Source organism: Sinocyclocheilus anshuiensis, unplaced genomic scaffold (assembly GCF_001515605.1).
Source record: "Sinocyclocheilus anshuiensis isolate Anshui unplaced genomic scaffold, SAMN03320099.WGS_v1.1 scaffold480, whole genome shotgun sequence".
Lineage (NCBI taxonomy): Eukaryota > Metazoa > Chordata > Actinopteri > Cypriniformes > Cyprinidae > Sinocyclocheilus > Sinocyclocheilus anshuiensis.
Genome location: NW_015555743.1, coordinates 388,434 through 410,271, shown reverse-complemented (window position 1 = coordinate 410,271; position 21,838 = coordinate 388,434). Strand labels below are relative to the sequence as shown.

Below are 21,838 nucleotides of genomic sequence, written 5' to 3'. Positions count from 1 at the left end.
CCCTCTCTGGGCTAAACTTGGGGACTGGAGCCCTCTCTGGGCTAAACTCGGGGACTGGAGCCCTCTCTGGGTTAACTCAGTGACTGGAGCCCTCTCTGGGCTAGACTCGGGGAGTGGGTCTCCCTCGTGGCGGGCTCTGTTGCCGGCTCTCGCACCTTGACTGATGTCCCTTGTAGCTCCGGCTCCGCGGCGATCCGTTGCTCTGTCGCTCCATGCGGCAACGGCTCGTCGTCCAGGTAGCTGGAGAGGTTGGCGAGGACCAGGAATAGTCTGGTGTGGCCCTCGAGCGATTTTTCCCCCTGCTCCAGCAGCAGGGGGGGTATTCAGGGTGAAGGAGGAGATCCATGGACACAACGGAAACAAAACACTGAGTAAAACGTGAAAAACAAAAACGGAGGGAAGGCACGGAGGTTACTGTTTTGGTCTGGTATTCTGTCACGAGCCGCTACTGTGAGGAGCGAGGAGACGTGGAGTAGACTTCACAAAAACAGACTTTAATAAACATCCAACGGAACTAGGAACACACACAAAAAGCGGGGAAAGATGAACATTCAATACCGGACAAACTCAGAAAGCACAGACAGGACCTTAAATACATGGGGTAATTGACAACACACACCTGGAACAAATGAAACAATTAACATAGGAAAACTGGGTCATGGAGCACGTGGAGAGGGAAAAACACACAGAATGAGTCCAGGGGCGTGACAACAAATCTATTAAAAAATGTATAAAATTGTTTGAATACACGTAAATAAATAAAAAAAATAATTCAGTGTAAAACAGTATATTATTATAATATAATATATATTACAATTAAATATATAAATAATATTATGTATATTTTGGATCACTGAATATACGGTTTCACGCAGCAATATTATTGATTTATTTATTTGTTTGTTTGTGTTAAAGCGGCTTGCATTGGATTTCAAAGTATACATTTTTATTTTTGTATTGTACATTTTTATTACCCGTGATCTCAGAGTTTGATTTACAGGAACGTTTATACAGTGCACTCTATTTTTATGGATCTGTCCTGTAATACAGATGAATATCAAACCTGTTGATGTTGTGTGTTTGTAGGGTAAATGGGAAGCTGGTTGCATTGAAAGTGATTCGTCTGCAGGAGGAAGAGGGAACGCCATTCACAGCGATTAGAGAAGGTGAGCGATCTCTCCATCACTTGCCAGTAGGGCTGGGCGATATGGCAAAAAATAAAAATCTCGATTTTTTTTCAGAGCGTTTGACCGATTCTCGATTTTTAACTAGTCAACTTGAAAATGTATTTACAACATGATTCAAGTTACTTTTTCTTTATTAACCATCGAGTTAAAGAAAATTATATTTCAAGTGTACCACACATGAAGTTGTCAACATTATGTAAATGTTAAACAAATCACTTGTTAAATATCTTTGCAGAAAAAGATGCATTTAAATTCGAACTGACTGAAGGTATAACACCAGTAGACTATTATTAACTATAAATGTTCTGTAAAAACAATGAACAGCAGCTTTCAGCCGGTCACCATGATGCAAACATGAAATATCAGACATACAGTAGTAGTTACAGGTTTTTATTCAATTGCGCTGCTTTTCCACTGTTTTTTCTATATAAACATGGACGGGCTTGAATGTTACGCTCGCGTCTCTTGCAGCGTCTCATGCATGAGTTAAAAGAAGTTCATTCCCATCTTCTTTCATGTTTTTCCTATTCCACTGCCTGCGTCACATCTTTATTAATACAAAAGCGCATTCTGTGTAAATGGCGTCTAGCGATATATTCTACTTACAATCCTGCGGTTGGATCGTTCTTTTCTCTTTACTGTTATCACTGGCATATTGCCAAAGTGTCTAATTCTTACATTTGGTAATATTTCTATTCAAAATCGTGATTCTTCGATTTCTAAAAAAAAATGTAATCGTGGCAAAACATTAAATTCACTGTAAAAAAAATCTGTAAATTATACGTTCTTTTTCACTTCCAAAAACGGTATACTACCGTAAAATGACATGTAATGTCCAATACGGTTTTGTAGTAGGGTAATTTACCGTTAACAATTTAACAGGTTTTTACTGTAGCATTTTTACAGTCTTTTACCGTTAAATTAACGGTCATTTTTTACAGTGTTTGAATTAATCGATAAAATCTGAAAAATCGCCCAGCCCTGCTTGCTAGTGTTAATATGTGTGTTTTATGTGGCCTTCATATAACAAAGAGAAACTGAAGTTAAAGTCTGGCACCTGAAAGGCGTTTTTCTCTCTCTCTGTTCTGAGTGAAGCGTGTGAGAATCTCTCTGCATTTTAATTGCGCTGTGTTTTTGATCTGCGTGATCCGGGCCAATCATCCGGGGCTGCGCGGATCAGAAAAACGCTTTGAACATTGAGCTAATTCAGCAATTACTGGAGATGTTGAGGCCGGCAGAACTTGAGCAGAATGAGAGAGAAACGAGGAATCGCTCTGTTCACACACTTAGTGAGCTTACTGCACAGGCAGGATTTTAAGGCCTGATTTTGACTAAATCGAAGGCAACATTGCATGCGTTTCTTGTGGAGAATGATTTTCAGTGTGAGAACAGATCGTGAGCAACATCCTGCTCTTATTAAACAAAAAAGCGCCGCTCAAAATCAACCTGATCGTGTTCAACTTACAGGCAGTGTTTCTAGAAAAGTGTACAGCAGACTTCATAAATCTGCTCTGTGTGAATAATCGGTCTAAAGAAATAAAATAAGTTTCTGAGCTAGACAAGAAAATGAGAAAAGAGCTGAAGTTAGTCATTGCTCAGTGAGGGATTGACAGTCAGCATGAAGTTCATTTTTTATGTTTTTCATATCTTTATTTTTAATCATTTTATGTGATTTGTGTCTTTTGATCAAATCTATTAATGATACTCACAGATGTTGGTTATTATTATTATTATTATTATTATTATTATTATTATTATTATTATGTCATCATGTAGTTCTGTCTCTGTTTGTCTTTCTATCTTGCTTTTTTCTGAAACATAAAATGAGAATATCCAAGCTTCGGTTTTTCAAATGCTGCAAGTGTACAGTGATTTATACTGTCAACTATTTTATTTATTTTATTTTAAGCACTTTGTTATTTTATTTTATTTGATTGTATTGTTGTATTTTAATTCATACATAAAAATTAACAAATAAATGTCATTATTATTTTATTTTATTCCATTTTCTTGTTTTAATAATTTTATTTCATAATATAATTAAATAAATAAGAATTACTCAAAAAATTAATTAACAAATAAATTATTAATAAATCAAAATATAAAAATTATTTTACTTAATACTTTATTGCATTTTATTTTATTTCAGTTTATTGTACATTTTTGAATATTTACTTTTTATTTCACTTGCATTTTCTTATTTATTATTATTATTTATGATGTTATTTTTTATTATTGTTTATAATTATAATAATAATTCTAAAAATACAATTATTATTACTTTTTAATTTTTGGTCAGTGAGGGATTGACAGCTGATCAAATCCATGATACTGATACTTGCATAGGTTTTTTTTATTTATTTATTTTTTATTATTAATTTAATTTATTATTATTAAAGAAGAATTATTAACAAGTAAATCCAGATACACAAAATATAAGAGCAATCTTAAACTGTAGAACAGTGTTTAAGAGAAGAAAAATAAATAAAATAAACAAATAACCACATCGTAAAAAACAAAATAAAACACAAAAGAAAAATAAAATAAAAAAGCATATAAACAATAGTTCAAATTTTCTTCCTTTTTCATTAGGACATATTCACAGATTACAGCTGGGGAGCTATATCAGAAAAAAATTCTCCATGAAATCTAAGAGACAAATCACAATTATAAAACAAATGACACAAGTCGTCCTCATGTAAAATATAGTGTAAAGTGATTTTATTAAATGTAGTTTATTATTTATACAGTATTTTCATATATGATGTATATGACAGCAGGATTGACTCGCCCTTGTTTTGCTCGATATGTGAGCTTTCCTTTTGCCCTTGAAAAATGAGTCGCATTTTCCACAGATGCAAATCTGTTCGCTGTTCATTGTGAAACACACTTGAAGTGTTTCGCTCCGTCTTTGTAGTAAATTAAAATGTTCTGAGTGCTTTCTTCTTGATTGAGATGAGATTTCTGTGTTCTGCAGTTTTGTAATGTGAAGAAAAACACGTCTGATCTGAGAAATATGGCAAACACACTCATAAAACATCAATGTAAACGAAGGCTTTGCTGCTGATGATTATCTTTAATTGCAGTGTTCGTGTGTAACTCGTTAGCTGGAATAATAGACAGGAAGCTCAGAGAGCCGCTTCCTGTCCCTGCGGCGATGCTTTCTCCGTTATATTATATATTATATATTACATTCTCTAATATGTGGAGTAATAGTCATTCTGTCCTCAGCAGCATGTTTACTTTTCATTTCCTTTTTATTTTTTATAACCCTTTGAAGATTCAAAGCCTTAAAAGCTATTTGTTCTTTTATTTATTGCTCTTTTATTTGAAGCTTGACACTTCACACATTTTGTGTTATGAGACTTCAAGGTGCTTCACAGCCACAGTTTCTGTTTCCCTTTTTCTGTGTGGAAAATTGATTTTAAATGATTTTAAATTATTATGAAGCACTTTGGATAATACAAAATATTATATCTTGCTTTCATCTGAAACATAAAAGTAGAATGTCCAAGCTTAATGAAGAATGTGTAGGATTCTGTTTTCCATATAGTGCAAATGCACAGTGATTTATACTATCCAGTATTTTATTTTAATTTAATTTTATTTAATTGTATGTAATTTTATTATCTTGGGCACATTTATTTTGTTATTTTTCTAAAGTATTTATTAAATAAAAAAATATTTAATACTTTATTGCATTTTATTTTAGTTTATTGTCATTTTATTTTAATGTTTATTGTTTAATTAAAATATTTTATTTAATACTTTACTGCATTTTATTTTACTTTAAGTTTATAAAATTTTTGTTGTAGTAAATTTTTTTAATACATTTTTTAAAATGTATTTATTATAATAAGAATTGTAACAATAAAATAATAATAATAATAATAAAAAATAAATAAATAAAAATAAAGTAATAATAAAAGCCTAATAAAAACAATAGTTCTGGTCAAGATTGGGTGCAAGTTCATTATATATATATATATATACATATTAGTTATTTTGGCGGTACATCTAGATACAGGGTACATCTAGGCGTGAAAAGCCTCTTATCAGCAAAACTTCTAGCTTTTTATATATTGAATCCAGGAACAGCTGTCTGACAGATAAATGAACATCTCTGCTGTTTCAGATGTTAAAATGTTAAAACTCCAGTTCTTAATACGAGTCATTGGTGTGTTAATGAAGAGTTTGTGTTTGTGTGCAGCATCTCTGCTGAAAGGCCTGAAACACGCCAACATCGTGCTGCTCCACGACATCATTCACACCAAGGAAACCCTGACGCTGGTCTTCGAGTATGTGGTGAGTATCACAACGTCTCCTTTAGAAATAGTGTTTAATCCCTGTTATTTTCTGTAACTCCACTCCTGTTGTGTTTGAGATGCTTTTACATGAGCTTTACTCAGCATTCCTCCAGCCTGAGGTTTTCCTCATGCTTTGAAGCTTCAGTCCTGCTTCTCGAACCGCTCATTCTCCACACAGAGCTCCGCAGGTGACAGAGCTGCCAGTTAAAGCACAGGATCATTCAGACAACAATACGACTTCTGTCATCGTTTACTCAGCCTCATGCCGTTCTGGCCCTGCCTGATTTTCCTAATGGCTTTCTTCTGTCAAGCACAAATACACATATTTTACTTTTAGGTTCTTATTTATTATTATTTAGAATTGTTTGTTTATTTTTTTATTATCTATCATTTATTTATTTATTATAATTATAAATATAATAATAACCCTAACAATATAATAATAGTAATGCAAGTGAACAGTGATTTATACTGTCCAATATTTAATTACATTTTATTTTATTTTATCTTGGGCACATTATTATATTATATTATATTATATTATATTATATTATATTATATTATATTATATTATATTATATTATATTATATTATATTATATTATATTATATTATATTATATTATATTATATTATATTATATTATATTATATTATATTATATTATATTATATTATATTATATTATATTATATTATATTTATTTTAAATTAAAATAAATACATGTATTTTATTTTAAAAATGGTTCATTTTTAATATAAACATATTTATTCATTTTATATATATATATTTGTTTGTTTGCTGATTTTAGGGTCCTGGGCACATTTTTTTTATGTAATGTAAATTCATTTTATTTATTATTTTGCTGTGGTTTGCTAATTTTACAGTCTTGGGCACATTTGGTGTTTTATTTGTATTTTTTTTATTTTGCTTTTATTTGCTGGTTTTAGGGTCTTGGGCACATGTTTTAAATTTAAAGGTCCCATATTGTCTAAACTGAAATTTCCTGGCTTTTTTTATATTTATTTTAAATTAAAATAAATACATGTATTTTATTTTAAAAATGGTTCATTTTTAATATAAACATATTTATTCATTTTATTTAATACTTTTTTGCATTTGTATTTTACTTTAGCTTGTTGTACATTTTTTAACAGGCCAATCAGAAGAGAGGCTCATGAATATTAATTAGACAGGCCAAAATCGACCTGTTCTCAGCAGAGCAGCAGGAGCTGTAAAAATATATTGAGATGGTTTTTGGTACTTATACCGCAAATATACAGTATATTCTTAAGGACATCAAAACCTAAAATAAAACCCCAGAAAGGTGTAAAATATGGGACCTTTCATTTAATTTAATTGTTATTTTATTTTAGTATTTTGCTGTGGTTTGCTGGTTTTACGGTGCTTTATTTAATTTTATTTTTTGTTGAGGTTTGCTGGTTTTGGGCACATGGCGTTTTATTTTGAATTATTTATTTCGTTATTTTTATTGTGACGAGCAAATCAAAATGTGAAGATTGGACGGCGGCTGTGCTATTGATATCTGGGGTCCTCTGAGAGACGCGCCGGAGCTTTATATTACTCTGAGCCGCTGCTGAGACTCATTTCACTCGTGTTTAGACGCGCCGCTAACAAACACTGGGTTTGGTGGCGAGGAAATCAGTTGATTTTGCGTGGCGAGTGTTAATAATGATCGACAGGCGCAGCTGAAGCGTGTTTGAGCACCACTGCATTATTCATGAAAGAAAACGCGTTTATCTGCTGTGTTTGCAAACATCAGAATCACAGACCGAGCAGAGCATTGTGGGTAATGTATCTGTACAAATTCCCATAATGCACTGCAGTGAGAAATAAAATCATCCAAGATGGCCCTCAAAGTAAAAGTAATGTTGATAAATATATGTGTAATTCATTTACTGAAAATAATAATTAAAATAGTTTTATTTCTAATTAAAGTAAATTATTTATTATGAAATACTTTAGTAATTAAATAATATATTTTAAAACTTTTATATTATTAATTTTTATTAATAATAAAAATTGTAATAAATGTATTTGTTAAAAATTGAAATAAATAAAAACAATGTATTAATGATAAATAAATAAATATATTTAAAAGCATTATTATTATTTTTATTACTATTTAATAATGAGTTGTCCTGTATAATTTGAAATCAATATGTTTTTTATTAAATAATGAAAAATATTAAATATATGTTTAAAACACTTATTATTATTATTATTATTATTATTATCATTCGTAATAATAATAAAAATAATACATTGGTTTATTTAATTTGAAAGCAATACAACAATTTATTATTAAATATGTTTAATAATGAAATAATTAATAATGAAAAACAATAAATGTTTGAAATAATAAATGGTTTTATTTAATTTTAAACAAAATAAAACAATTTATTATTAAATAAATTATTTGATCATAAAAATAAGTAAAACTTAAAAACTTTATTTTTTAAATCATCACCATTGCAAGGATTGCTAAAGTCAACAGATTTTACTAATAGAGCTACCAATTTCTGTGTAAAAATAAAATAATGATGCTACCATCTTTCTTAAGTCATTTTATTCCCCTGTAATTTGGCTCTGAATCTTGACCCTCCCCTACAAAATAGTGGATTACTTAGTAAATATGTCTGTGACATTTCATATTTTGGGTTTTATCACTATATATTTTACAAAATCAAAAATGTTAGCCGAGAAGTTTCTGAAATTCGCTTGATTTGACTCTGAGTGACCAATATGTAATTTATATCTAATTAATAATGTTGTATTTGAGCCATTCTTTATGTGCAGTGTGTTTTTCTGCTTGTTAGGATACTCTGTGTTCTGTTCAGAGTCAGTGTCTCACGTCCCTCTTTCCTCTCTCTCTCTCTCTCTCTCTCTGTCTCTCTCGCTCGGTCCAGCACACAGATCTGTGTCAGTACATGGACAAACATCCCGGCGGCCTCCATCCAGACAACGTCAGGGTGAGTGAGACACCGCTATCTGTTTGAACTGCTCTTGTGAGGGATTTCATGGTGAAACGGCTCTGCTCATGCATGCTTCACCAGAGAATCCAAAAACTCTTCTTGAAGCGTCTGATGCATATTGAGCACAAAACAGCAAGCTTCAATCTGATTGGCAAGCTTTATGCAACAGGTTTTTATATTTGTGATAATATCAATGAAACATGCTCTGAAATATATGTGAATAGGCTGGAAAATATATATTATTTAATTTTATTTTAGATTCAGTATAATATCATTTTTATTTTATTCTATTCTATTCTATTTTATTCTATTTCATGTCATTTTATTTGATTCTTTTCTATTTTATTTAATTTTATTTATTTATTTTTATTCTATTCTATTTTATTTAATTTGATATAATTTTAGTCTATTTTATTCTATTTCTATTCTATTTTATTCTATTTCATTTTAATTTTTTCTATTCTATTTTATTAAATTTTATTTTATTCTATTCTATTTAATGTCATTAAATTTTATTCTATTCTATTCTATTTGATTCTATTCTATCCTATTTTATTATTTTCTATTTTATTTAATTTTATTTATTTATTTTTATTCTATTCTATTTTATTTTATATCATTTTAGTATATTTTATTATATTTTATTCTATTCTATTTCATTTCATTTTAATTTATTTTATTTACATTTTTTATTCTATTCTATTTTATTTTATTTATTTTAGACCTAGTACACAACCTGGCAAAATGTAAGAACTACTTGCTGGATTTGTGATTTTCATATTGCATATTTTAAGTTTATTTTATTTTTCCTCAGCATTTTTGATTTTTCAGATTTACTCTCCTCTAAATGTCATTGTTGGCTTCATCAGCTCTTTTTAGTGTCCATTTCTTGTCCAGAATACGCTACAGTGTGGATCGGACTTGTGAGACAGTTGTTCCACGTGTAGTTTATGGTTCAGATTCTGGCATGAAGATTTCACAGAAGTTTTTAGCATGTATTTCTTCTCTTTCTGATTCCCGTCTGAAGCGTTGTGCGGTCAGAAGTAGAGCCGGAGTCGTGTGAGTTCAGACCCGTCTGCGTCTCTTTGTCTGTCAGAAGTGAGGCTCTCGAGTCAGTGATTCCTGAGCGTCTGTGTCTGTCTGTAATGAAACTCTCTGTCCGTGTCCGTGTTTAATTGAGCAGTGAGACCACACACTCGCAGTAAGTGGGTTTTCTTGAGATCTGAAGGAAGAAATGAGCAGAAGAACAGACGTATGATTACAGCTGAGGTTTCTGCAGAGGCACTTTATAATACAGTACCAGATTTTCCAGAGTATAATTGTGTTTTTTATCTTCTGAAACGTGCTGTGACACATATTCGAAAGCGTCTTTTATAATGCAGTTAACATCAAGCATGCAAAACATGTTCAAAGCAACAGATTTGGAATTTGTTGTGATTTTAGGGAGCTAAATTACATCGTTATAGTGTTTATAATGTTTTATTTATTGGTATTTTACATTATTTCTGAATTTAATAGTAAAACATGACTTATATGCTGATGAAAATCTGTTTTTTTCCTCTCCCAACAATGCAATTTTGACCCAGTGCAACTTATTTTAAGGAAATGTCATTTATAGTCATTTGTTCCTCTGATAAGTGTTATAACTGACAATTGTGTGACATTGTACTTTGTCATAATAATTTTGTAATTTTGGCAATTCTGTTGCCAATGCTGGTGGTTCAGAACAGTGTTATTTTAACAACAAATTTATATATAAAATTTACAAAAACAACTTATTGTTTTGCTTTATTATTATTAATAAATAATGTAATAATAATTGTAATAAAATAAAAAATAAATTATACAAATTTAAAAACGATTGTTATTTAATAATTAATTTAATTGTTTGATTTAATTAAAAATAAATTAAATAAAACAATGTATTATTAAACAAAGAATGTAATAATTAAATAAAATAATAAATATAATATATATATTTTTTAATCTTTTTTTTTTTTATTAAATATTAGTAATTTAGCTTTTATTAGAAATGCTGCATTGGCAACTACCTGAAATAAAACGCTTTATATTTTGCAAATGCTTGCATCCAAAGTGAAATTTGGAAGTCAGTTCATGCATTTCCTATGAATCGAACCATGACCTTATTGTTGCAAGCATCTTGATCTACTGTTTGTGCAAATAAGAATAATTCTCAATAAGAAACAACATCCCCTTGCCAATACCACTCGATTTGGTTGTTTTCATGACAAAAACTGTTAGTAAACTATTTGGAAAAATGACAGATGAAAACTAGTTGTGTTTTTACTTGCTATATTTGACATAAATGGACAACACAGTTTTTATCTGGTTAAAATGCTTCTTGAAATCAAGTATAAAGTCAATGTCTTGGTAGAAAGTAGCAGTGAAAGAGCAGTGAGTTGGTAATTCCTGGCGTGATGGAGTGAATGAGGCCAGCGAGCAGAAGTCGCTTATGTAATTCATCACTGTGGATTTACATAAATAAAATATTTATCCCATTTGCTCCCTCATTGAGATTCAATCCAATGGAGAAATCCTGATAAATGACAAGCCAGACGTACGGTGGGATCTGTTTCCCACAGATCATCTCACAATGCCACAGTATGGAGAAAATCAGGACAGGCTGCACTTTACATGGCTTTCACAACCTTTAAAGAACATTTCTGACCAGGATTCCCCTGTAGATTCAGGTTTATAAGGACAGTGAGCTGCAGAGAATTGTTTTGTGGCCATTATAATGTCTTATTTCTCATGCATGTAGACCAGGCACACATGAGCCAATCTTTACTTGGATAACTTGGTTTAGATTAGATCATACCGATACTTGTGTTTCTTTTGGTGAATAGTTCTCTGAATAGTATCTGTGTTGATTGAGATTGGACTGAAATGGTTAAACTATTGATGTGCAATAAACATAAAACAAGGAACCCATAACTGGAACTGTCATGTAGATGAATCTACATGACAGAACATGACTTAAATTCATAAATATATTTTTTTGAACTTTTTTTTGTCTACCTCAAAATCTTGTGCTTATAAAAGCATATTTTATTATATATTTTATATAATAAATAAAATTAAAGAAATATAAGTATAATAAAATATAAATATAATAAAGAAAATATCTTAAAAATGTGTGTATAAATATATATATATATATACATAATATAAATATAATTTTCAAAAAATTGACCCTTATGACTGGTTTTGTAGTCCAGGGTCATATATGGTTCTATTATGGTTATATATATATATATATATATATATATATTTATTAAGAGAAAATGTAAAAAAAATTTTAAATGGATAAATACATACAAAATATGTATATATAATATTGTTAGAATAATATATAATAATTTGTAATACTGTATGTATTTTGTATACATTGTAAATGCATAATTATTACTATATGCACATAATATTTATTCTATATTGCTTTTTGTTTTATATTTTATATTTACATTTCTGCTAAATGCAGACTGCTTTTTTTTGGTTCTGTACTTGTACTCTGCAAAATTACTGAAGTTAAATCTAATCTAATCAAAATTATCTTAAAATCCTTGAAACAATTTACTTGAGAAGCAACACTGCGTGAGATATTGGCACTTGTTTTGATACTGTGTATCTTGAATATATGTGTACTTTTGTCTTGCTGCACTGGCAGATCATGTATTTTTAGCTCGCAGTAAGACAAAATACACAAATTAAAAAGACAGTCTATGAAAACAAGTCTTAGTATCTAATGCAGTGTTACTTCACAAGTGAATTCATTTTGTTTTGAGGATTTTTATTATTATTTTGACCTCAAATACTAGACAAAAATATGAATGCAAATATGACTTTTGCAGTGTAGTGGCAGCATGAGCATCTTTAATATATTGAATAAGTAAATTATGAGTTGAGTGGTGTTTAATGCGTCTTAATAATGCATCTTCTGTTCACTTGCGTTGTACTTCATCAGTCTGTTTTTAACACAAGAGCTTGTTCTTAGTGTCTTAATAATTTCTGGAGTGCTCGTCTTATAACGACAGACTCGCCGCCTCCTCAAGCATCAACTCATCAGAGCCAAAATGGACGCTAAGTCACGATCAAATACGCCACACAAGGGCTGGCGTTTTAATTCCGCCCATTAGCTGGAGCTGATTCATTCGCTCAGATCAGCGCTAATAAAAGCCATTAGACTCTGGGCTGCAGGTTGGATGGGATTAGCATGTGAAAGGCAGCGCTCAGGGTGCTAGCGGCTAATGTAATTACTGGTCAAGCAGCAGAGAGACAGGACCCCATTCTGGGCCGCCGTCCAAACCAGACCTTCTGCGCATATGCTGCTCTCGCTCCAGAAATAACACGAGATCTTCACAGGCCTCGTTATGCTGAGTGTGTGCCGGTGATTCGATTGACGCGTTAGGCTGCTTTAATGAGAATGTTAAATTAACTAATTGATACTAGGGATGCAACGATACCATTTTTTTCAGAACCGATCCGATCCAATCCAGAAAATTCTGAGTATCGGCCGATACCGATTCCGATCCGATGCCAGCGCAGTTTTTTTCAATCAGTGTAGAATTTCTATACTTCTGTGGGTTGACCTGATCGTCACTCTTTTGTGTGTTAGACACAATCTACTAAATACAGACTACTTCATTTTAATGAAAAATAACAAATGGAAAAATACATAATCATAATCTATGATAAAAAATACTATTATAAATTAGATTTAGTGGATAATTCAGCAGCAAAAGTTATTCTAGAAAAATCATGAGTGCATAATAATTTTATAAAATCTAAACATTTAGAGAAATAACATTATTTAGTGGGGAACAATGTCAGGGATATGGACCTGTCTGTGTGTGTGCTTTTCTCCCCATGTGCTCCGTGACCTAGTTTTCTCCCTTGTCTATTGCTTCATTTGATTCACCTGTGTTCGTTAATTATCCCTCGTTAAGTTTAGTATTTATAGTGTAGTCTGCCCCATGTTTCCTTGTCGGGTCTTGAACGTTGTGATGTGCTACCAGTGTTCCTGTCTGCCCTATGTTTGGATTATTAAAGACTGTTCTATTGGAATTCTCCCTCGTCTCCTCGTTCCTCGCTTCTCACAGTAGGCATCGGAACAGAAGACTCAACCTACAAAAACTTTATTTGCGTTTACCCTTCCGTTTGTTTTCCGCGTTTTGTTCAGTGTTTTCTGTTTTCCCCATGGATCCCCTCGCCTCAATGTTCACCTCCCTAGCCCGAAAGGACCTTCCCCTCTTGGAGTATGCGGTTGAGTTCAGTCAGCTCGCCGTTTTAACGGCGTTCGAGGATCCAGATCCAGATCCAGAGCACAGCCAGACCCAGAGCCCAGCCCACCATCTCCGCGCTGTGCGGAGCCAAAGCCCGAGCCCACCGATGATGTAGAGCCCAAGCCCACCGCGACCGACGAGCCATCGCCGCATGGAGCGACAGAGCTGAGGATCGCCGTGGAGGCAATGCTGCAAATGATGTCAGACCAGGTGTGAGAGCCGGCTACAATGCCTGCCACGAGGGAAAGAGCCATGGACATTGAGATCGCGGAGACGAGCTCCGCCCACTGCACCATGGCTGAGGGTGAGCTGATTGTGTATCTGGGACTGCTGGACTTCGAAGGGGTCCTAATAGACTGGGAGGCAGATGTGTATGCTGACATGCCCATTCTCCTCTCTCCTTCATCGGCCCTCTATTACTTCTGTTCCTGTTTCCCCTTCCAGCCCAGAGAGGGCTCCTGTTTCCACGTCCAAACCTGTCGTTCCCCTGTCCGACGCGCTCCTGGTGCTGTGAGTCGCGATTTGGTGTGTGTGGGCAGTGCACACCAGCCCAGAGAGCTCGGAGGCTTACAAATACCCACCCTCCCGCTCCTGCCTCCTCCCCCGCTGTTGTCTGGCAGCCCCTTTGCTCACCCTCAGCCCACCATCTGTTCGGTGCAAGCACCTTGGGTCTGCCAGGCTCCATCGTCGGCATGGCTGGAGAATCCCTTGCCTCCGCCTCCAGCGTCCCAGACTCTGCCTCGGCCCATCGACCCAGTGGCTCCACCATGGCTCCTAGCTCCCCCCTCTCTGCCGTGGCCCGACAGTCCACTGGCTACGCCGGTCTCCCTCGTCCCTCCAGCTCTGCCTTGCTCAGTCGTCAACCATCCATCACCTCGGGACTCCACTCCTCCGGCTGCGCCTCTTCCCTCCGTCCCTCTGGCTCTGTCAGGCTCCTCCTTCCCTTTGGCTCCTCCTCGGTCCTCTGTCGCTCCGGCTCCACTGCGGCCTTCCGAATCCCCGCCTCCGCCTCGGTCGCCTGAGCCATCTGCTCCGCCCTGTGGCTTGGGTCCCGCCTGGCTCCGCCAGTTCCAAGTCCCTCCTGTCTCCTCCCTCCATCTGGTCCGCCCTGGCTCCTCCTGTCTCCTCTCTGGCTCCTCCCTCTGTCATCTTCACCCTGGACTCTGTTGTCCGGTCTCCTCCTGGGTGTCCGTCCTCCACCTGAGCCTCCTCCTAAGTTCCCACCCGACCCTCCCTTTGTTGTTCTTGCAGCACGAGGACGCGCCTTCCGGAAGGGGGCGATATGTCAGGGATATGGACCTGTCTGTGTGTGTGCTTTTCTCCCCATGTGCTCCATGACCTAGTTTTCTCCCTTGTCTATTGCTTCATTTGATACACCTGTGTTCGTTAATTATCCCTCGTTAAGTTTAGTATTTATAGTGTAGTCTGCCCCATGTTTCCTTGTTGGGTCTTGAATATTGTGATGTGCTACGTGTGTTCCTGTCTGCCCTATGTTTGGATTATTAAAGACTGTTCTATTGGAATTCTCCCTCATCTCCGCTTTCCTCGCTCCTCACAGTAGGCACCATGACAAACAAATAAAAGCGAATAAGTGTAGGGCTAAATCTGGTAAAATGTTACACATTGCTCTTTGTATTGTTGTAAAATACATTAATGAAAAGAAGTAAATATATTTATATATAAATATATACTATAAAATTAAAAGGCATTTCTTTTAAATGAATAGCACAGTAATAAAGGCAGCAACATGTGATATAGGAGTCCGATCTATATGTTGCTGTCTCCATTGCTGTGCTATACATTGGATTATTGATAGCCTTTCTTGTTCTGTCCTATCATAGGACAGAACAAGAAACGCTATAATAATCTTTCATTGCACGAAAGGCTGTAATACAGAGCGGCACAAAGCACTTGAATGATGCGCTTGAAGCAGCACGGAGTCACAGCACTCCGCATAGAAGAGTTAAAAGCACAAAGAGAAGAGATATTGATGCATAGTATATTATATCTGTGCGATAGTTTATTGAGCCTTTTCTTTTAACAGTTTTAAACTTAAGTTACTTTGAGCTCTCGGAGACTGTTGTAACCGAATGCGACACGCAGTTTGAATGCTGAATGGAGGATGACAGACAGCCGCAGTGGAGAGAAGATTTTTGTGAACTTGACTTAAATATTAATGTGTACCTCAAATTAAACTATGGAACGGCTTCAGAACACTTGAAATATAGTGCGTGAAAACGTTATGGTGCTTTATAATGATTTTGTGCCTTTTGTGGGCCTTAAAGGTCTTTGCACACCGTCCGAAATTCTCATCCAAAATTTTCGCACGTTAAAAAATAAATACGACCATCTCACGTTGTGTCAAACATGTTTACACACTGCCTCCGAAACTTTCGTCCATCATAAAGAAATCGGACCAGGTTCGATTTTTTGCGTTTTCACATCTGTAGCAAACATTTTGATAGGAAAGGATGACGAATGCGAAAAACGGAAAAAATGCATACGAAAATTTCGGACTCAGTGTGCAAGGACCTTAACAATAACACAGAAAAGTATACACACAATATCGGATTTGGATCGGGTATCTGTCAGACGAGACCGATCCAAAAATGTCAGTATCGGAGCGGATACCGATACTGAGTATCAGATTGATGCATCCCTAAAGCCGGGCGTAAACAGTCGGAAGATCATATGTCCACGCACACGATACAAGTGAGTATCTGAAAATGGTACGGACGCAGTGATATACGACACGATTTTAAGACCTGCCGAATTCTGAAGCAATTGCGTGAAGTTCCCTGATGTAATGACGTATTGAATTGAGTTGAGAAAAGGGCAGTGTATCGTATAGCCGTTATGTAGTAGCTACATTTAAATAAAACACTCTCTCTCTCTCTCTCTCATAACTGCATAATATTGATACGAGACGTAAGTGTTTGCTACACATACAGGATCTTTCAGCACCAGGAAACCGGGACGTCTGGTCACCCCGTGTGTGAATTATAATATAGCTAGGAATAGCTATAGCTAACAATAATTACCTATTCGTGCTACATCTCACCTGATACCTGAAGGTCCTGAGCGATTCGCTGTAAAATATCATCTCGGACGACCCTGTCATGGTACCATGGTTACCAGCTAACATAAACATTAAAGACTTGTAACATAATTTTAGCTCAAAACTCACTTTCAGACTGCAGCGAGTGTTTGAAATAACTTCTGTTTGAGATCCGATGTAGATTATGATCAACAAAGCAGTAATATGCGATGCAAAAGCCTATGCACGCATTACCATGGTAAACATAGTAAATACGACCGCCTGAAAAAATCAGACAAGTGATGTATTTATTTATTTACATATTTTATCTGTTAATAAGTGTCCTCTCTTTATACCTGATGTTCATATTTAGCTCCGCGTATATCATAAATCATTAACGTAGTTTTTGTTCGGGAGCTCCCTCTGTTTTCTGACTAAATATAACAATGAATTAGTACTGGAGAGAGTGCTAAAGCTACTCATGGTCCTATTTTTGATGGTAAATAATAAGAAATGATCATTCATTCTAAATGTGATGTAGACCTAAACTGTCTGTGACTACAAATAAACAGAAACAGACGCGACTGAATAATAGGCTATGTGTGTCTTTCTTTTGTGAAATAACGGTAAATGCCACTTTATTTCTGTGTGACTAATTATCAATCCTGACACAAACTAATTGATCAATGTAGCACTTATTATTGTAAAACTGGTAAAACCCTTTGGTTTTAAATCTTTAAGAAAACAACAAAACATGCAAACAAACGGCCGCTTTTTTGTCATCTCGCTAGTTCATACTATCATACTAGCAACATGATAGTAGCATGCTAATCATGCTAGAAACATGTTAGCGACATGCTAGTAACTTGCTAATCATGTTAACAACATTCTAGTAGCATGCCAATCATGCTATCAACGTGCTAGTAACATGCAAATCATGCTAGAAACATGCTATCGACATGCTAGTAACTTGCTAATAATGCTAGTGACATGCTAGTCACTTGTTAATCATGCTAGCAACATGGTAGTAGCATGCTAATCATGCTAAAAAATGCTAACAACGTGTTAGTTACATTGCTAATCATGCTAGCAACATGCTAGTAACTGGCTAATCATGATAACAGCATGCTAGTCACTTGCTAGTCATGCTAGCAACATGCTAATCACTTGCTAATCTTGTTAACAACATGCTAGAAACATGCTAGCGGAATGCTAGTAACTTGCTAATCATGCCATCAATATGCTAGTAGCAGGCTAATCATGCTAAAAACATGCTAATCATGCTAGAAACATGTTATCAACATCTATCTAATCTATCTAAATTTTCAAACTTCATGCTTTTACAACTGCTTTAAACTTTCAGGCTAGGCTTTCTCAAGCCAACCTAAAGTTTATTTGTCCTATTGCTTTAACGTTTGTTCTGTTTATCGCTCTAACGTTCTTTCTGTCTGTTGTTCGGTCTGTCGTTCTAACATTTCTTTGGTCCATTGCTCTAACATTCATTTAGTCTATTGCTCAAACGTTCGTTTGGTTTATCGTTCTAACATTCATTCTGTCTATCGTTCATTCTGTTGTTCTAACGTTTGTTCTGTCAATTGTTATATCATTTGAGCGTTCGTTCTGTCTATTGTTCGAACGTTAATTCTGTTTATCATTTATTCTATCGTTCCAGCATTCATATGGTCTATCGTTTGTTTTGTCTATAATTCTAACTTTTGTTCTGTATATCGTTCTAATGTTCATTCTGTCTATTGTTCGGTCTATCGTTCTAACATTTATTCGTCCTACTTGTTCTGTCTATTGGTCAGTCTATTGTTGTGATGTTTGATCATTGCATAATTCTATCATTCGTTCTGTCTATTTTTTTTAACATTCATTCTGTCTATCATTCTAATGTTTGTTTTGTCTATTGTTCTAACGTTCGTTCTATTTATCATTCGGTCTGTCGTTGTAAGATTCATTAGGTGTATCGTATTTTGAGGGTCTTAAAGCATTTGCAAAGTTTCGTTCCCTTACTAAAAATTATACATATTTTAGAAATGTTTGTATCTCTTCCAGACCTGAATGCATTATGAGGGATCTTGTATTTGACTGACTGCAGTTTTACAGTATAAAGCAGGTGAAAGTCTTGCTGTAATCGCAGAGATGTAGGTGTGGAGTGAGCAGGGCTTTTGATGCAGATTTGAACTGATGAGAATCACTGGCCCTTTTGCTTCGTATCCCATCGCTGTGAGATCTTCCCTTGGAAGTAAAGAGCTGGACTCGTGAGACTCGTGAGACTGCTGTATGTCAGGAGAGCAGGTGTGGAGCTGATGGCCCATTGATACGGCACATTAAAAACCACAGCGCTCTCAATCCCTGCGCTCCTCTAAACCAGAAGTCGCTCTGATTCTCCAGCAGATGTGAGAGACTCTCGGCTCATTTAGCAGCCAGCCTGCTTCATCCAGCACAAACTGTGAAATCAAACACTCAATTCCTCTTTGATGCTGGATGTGATCCACGGTAGGCCTATAAAGTGACAGATAATCAGCCGTTATTGCAAAATAAGTATCGAATACAGGTCACCCAGTCAGCAGAAATGATTAATTTGGTCTTTTGTTCCATATCAGACAGACGGTTTGTATTTAAGTCTAGCAGTTTAATGAGGGAGAAAGCGTGCTGTTTGAAATGTTTGAAATGTTTGATGTTTGAAAACAAAGAAGAAATTAAGACTTCCATGAATATTGTCATTTTGCTATTGTTCTGTAAAATAATAATAATAATTTATATTATTATTGTTATTTATATTATTATTATTAAATACCTTTTTATACACAGAATAGTATTTTTATGATAGTTATTTTTTACATTTTTATAATTTAATAAAATTAAAACATTTTAACAACAACAGCAACAACAACAATAATAATAAAAATACAAATATTTACCTTTTTACAATAGTATTTTGTTATAGTAATTAGTTACATTATTATTATTACTATTATTGTTTTTTTGTTTGACATAAAAATATTTTCATTATAGTAATTTGTTTATTTTTATAATGTAATAAAAATATGTTAGCAGCAGCAGTATTTGTTACATTTTTTACATTTTATTTTATTGTACAATAATAATTTCATTATATTAATTTGTTTAATTTGTATTATTTAATAAAATAAAAATATGTTTTTATTACAATAATAATAATAATAATAACAAATCATTTATTTTACTGTACAATAATATTTTTATTGCAGGATTTTTTTTTTGATAATTTATTATTATTATTATTATTATTATTATTATTATTGTCATATTTCTTTTTCACCTGTTTTATCATCCAGCAGGTGAAAACAGTGCGTCTGGTCACTTAGTAAAGTAACTAGCACTAATGATGCATGAGACAGCTGAGGCTCATAATCAAACACCAATATGAGCTCATATGTTAATATAATATCATATGTGGAATTATTGATGAAGTCTTAAGACGGATCATTAGTCAGATATGGAGATATGGCTGTACACATGATAAATTATGCTCGTTCTCACAGCGATATAGTCATTAATGTTTTCCCAGAATGAACTGTCTGTTATAATGCTGGATCCTCGGACGGTTTGTAGTATTAATTCTCATCACAGCATCTACGCTTTCCAATGAAATCACATCCGGCCTTGAGTCTAGATCTTTATTTCAAGGCTGTAGTGAAGGCATGAGCTTCAAGCATCTCAAGTGTCTGGGTTTTATTAGGATTCTTGTCCACAAACATCTTAATCCTCAGACGCAGCAGAACTGAAGACTAAACCCTGAAGGTCCAGGAAAGTGTGTCTGTGTTTCTGCAGGCGCTGCTGTTTCTTCAGCTCTGTGCTGGTCTCTGTACTTCTGTCCATAATCCAGACGTATATTGATCTTCTTTCATCTGCAGATTCGGCCCTCGGCGTTCAGCTGACCCTGCTTTTGTCCTCTTATCTCTCTTCATCTCCCTCTTTGTCTCAGTCCTGAGGATTACTCTAGGTCTCTCTCTCTCTCATATTTGTGACCCTGGAGCACAAAACCTTCTTAAGTCGCTGGGGTATATTTGTAGCAATAGCCAAAAATACATTGTATGGGTCAAAATGATAGATTTTTCTTTTATGCCAAAAAATCATTAGGATATTAAGTAAAGATCATGTTCCATGAAGATATTTTGTAAATTTCCTACTGTAAATATATCAAAACTTAATTTTTGATTAGTAATATGCATTGCTAAGAACTTTATTTGGACAACTTTAAAGATGATTTTCTCAATATTTAGATTTTTTTGCACCCTCAGATTCCAGATTTTCAAATAGTTGCATCTCGCAGGGCTCGAAATTAACTTTTTTACTTGGTCGCACTGGTGCTCCCAACTTCAAAAAGTTAGGAGCACCAGCAAAAATTTAGGAGCACTCACCAAAAATGTATGAGCATCACAACTACAAATTATATATTAACAGATTTTATCCTTACATTCTTAACTTTAATGCAGATTTTGTATTGGTTAATATTAGCTGTCAATCTCTCAGTCACTGCTTTCCGCTAACTACCGTGAGAAAAAGAAAGGGCTGAAGAAGAGAGAAAATGAAAAGAACACTGACAGATTTATTTTGTAAACAACCTAAAGTTAAGCTCTTCTTTGGCGAGGGTTAGGATGGTGTATGCGGTGTTAAATTTTACATTCAGCTCTGCCAGTTGCACCGAATGACTCGCAGCTAGGGGTGTGCAATATTGACAAAAAATTGTATCTCGATATTTTCTGGGATTTTATCGATAACAATAATTTGACTGAGTGTTACTGTGATATCTTAAGGACTACAGTGGACAGCTATTAAACTAAAATGTTTAATATTCATATTCTATGTGGTGGTCAGTTCACAGCAGTGACAGAAATGAATATTTTCCAATAAGTTTAAATAGATTTTGACCTTTTATGGGCATTTTACCTTTATAAAGCCATTTTTCTATAAGTGTGCATTATCTTTTGAGTCAAATTCTTACATTTAATCAGGGAATTAGA

The 21,838-nt window shown here is 34.4% G+C and overlaps 1 protein-coding gene across 1 annotated transcript in view; it reads left to right on the top strand.

Annotated features, from left to right (window-relative positions):
• The window catches only part of cdk14 (cyclin dependent kinase 14), a 122,569-nt gene that overhangs the window by 8,261 nt on the left and 92,470 nt on the right, over positions 1-21,838 (top strand). Inside the window, exons 3-5 of the mRNA XM_016466858.1 lie at positions 1,087-1,166; positions 5,398-5,492; positions 8,421-8,483. Coding sequence (XP_016322344.1) covers positions 1,087-1,166; positions 5,398-5,492; positions 8,421-8,483 — 238 coding nt within the window. The remainder of the gene's footprint in view (positions 1-1,086; positions 1,167-5,397; positions 5,493-8,420; positions 8,484-21,838) is intronic.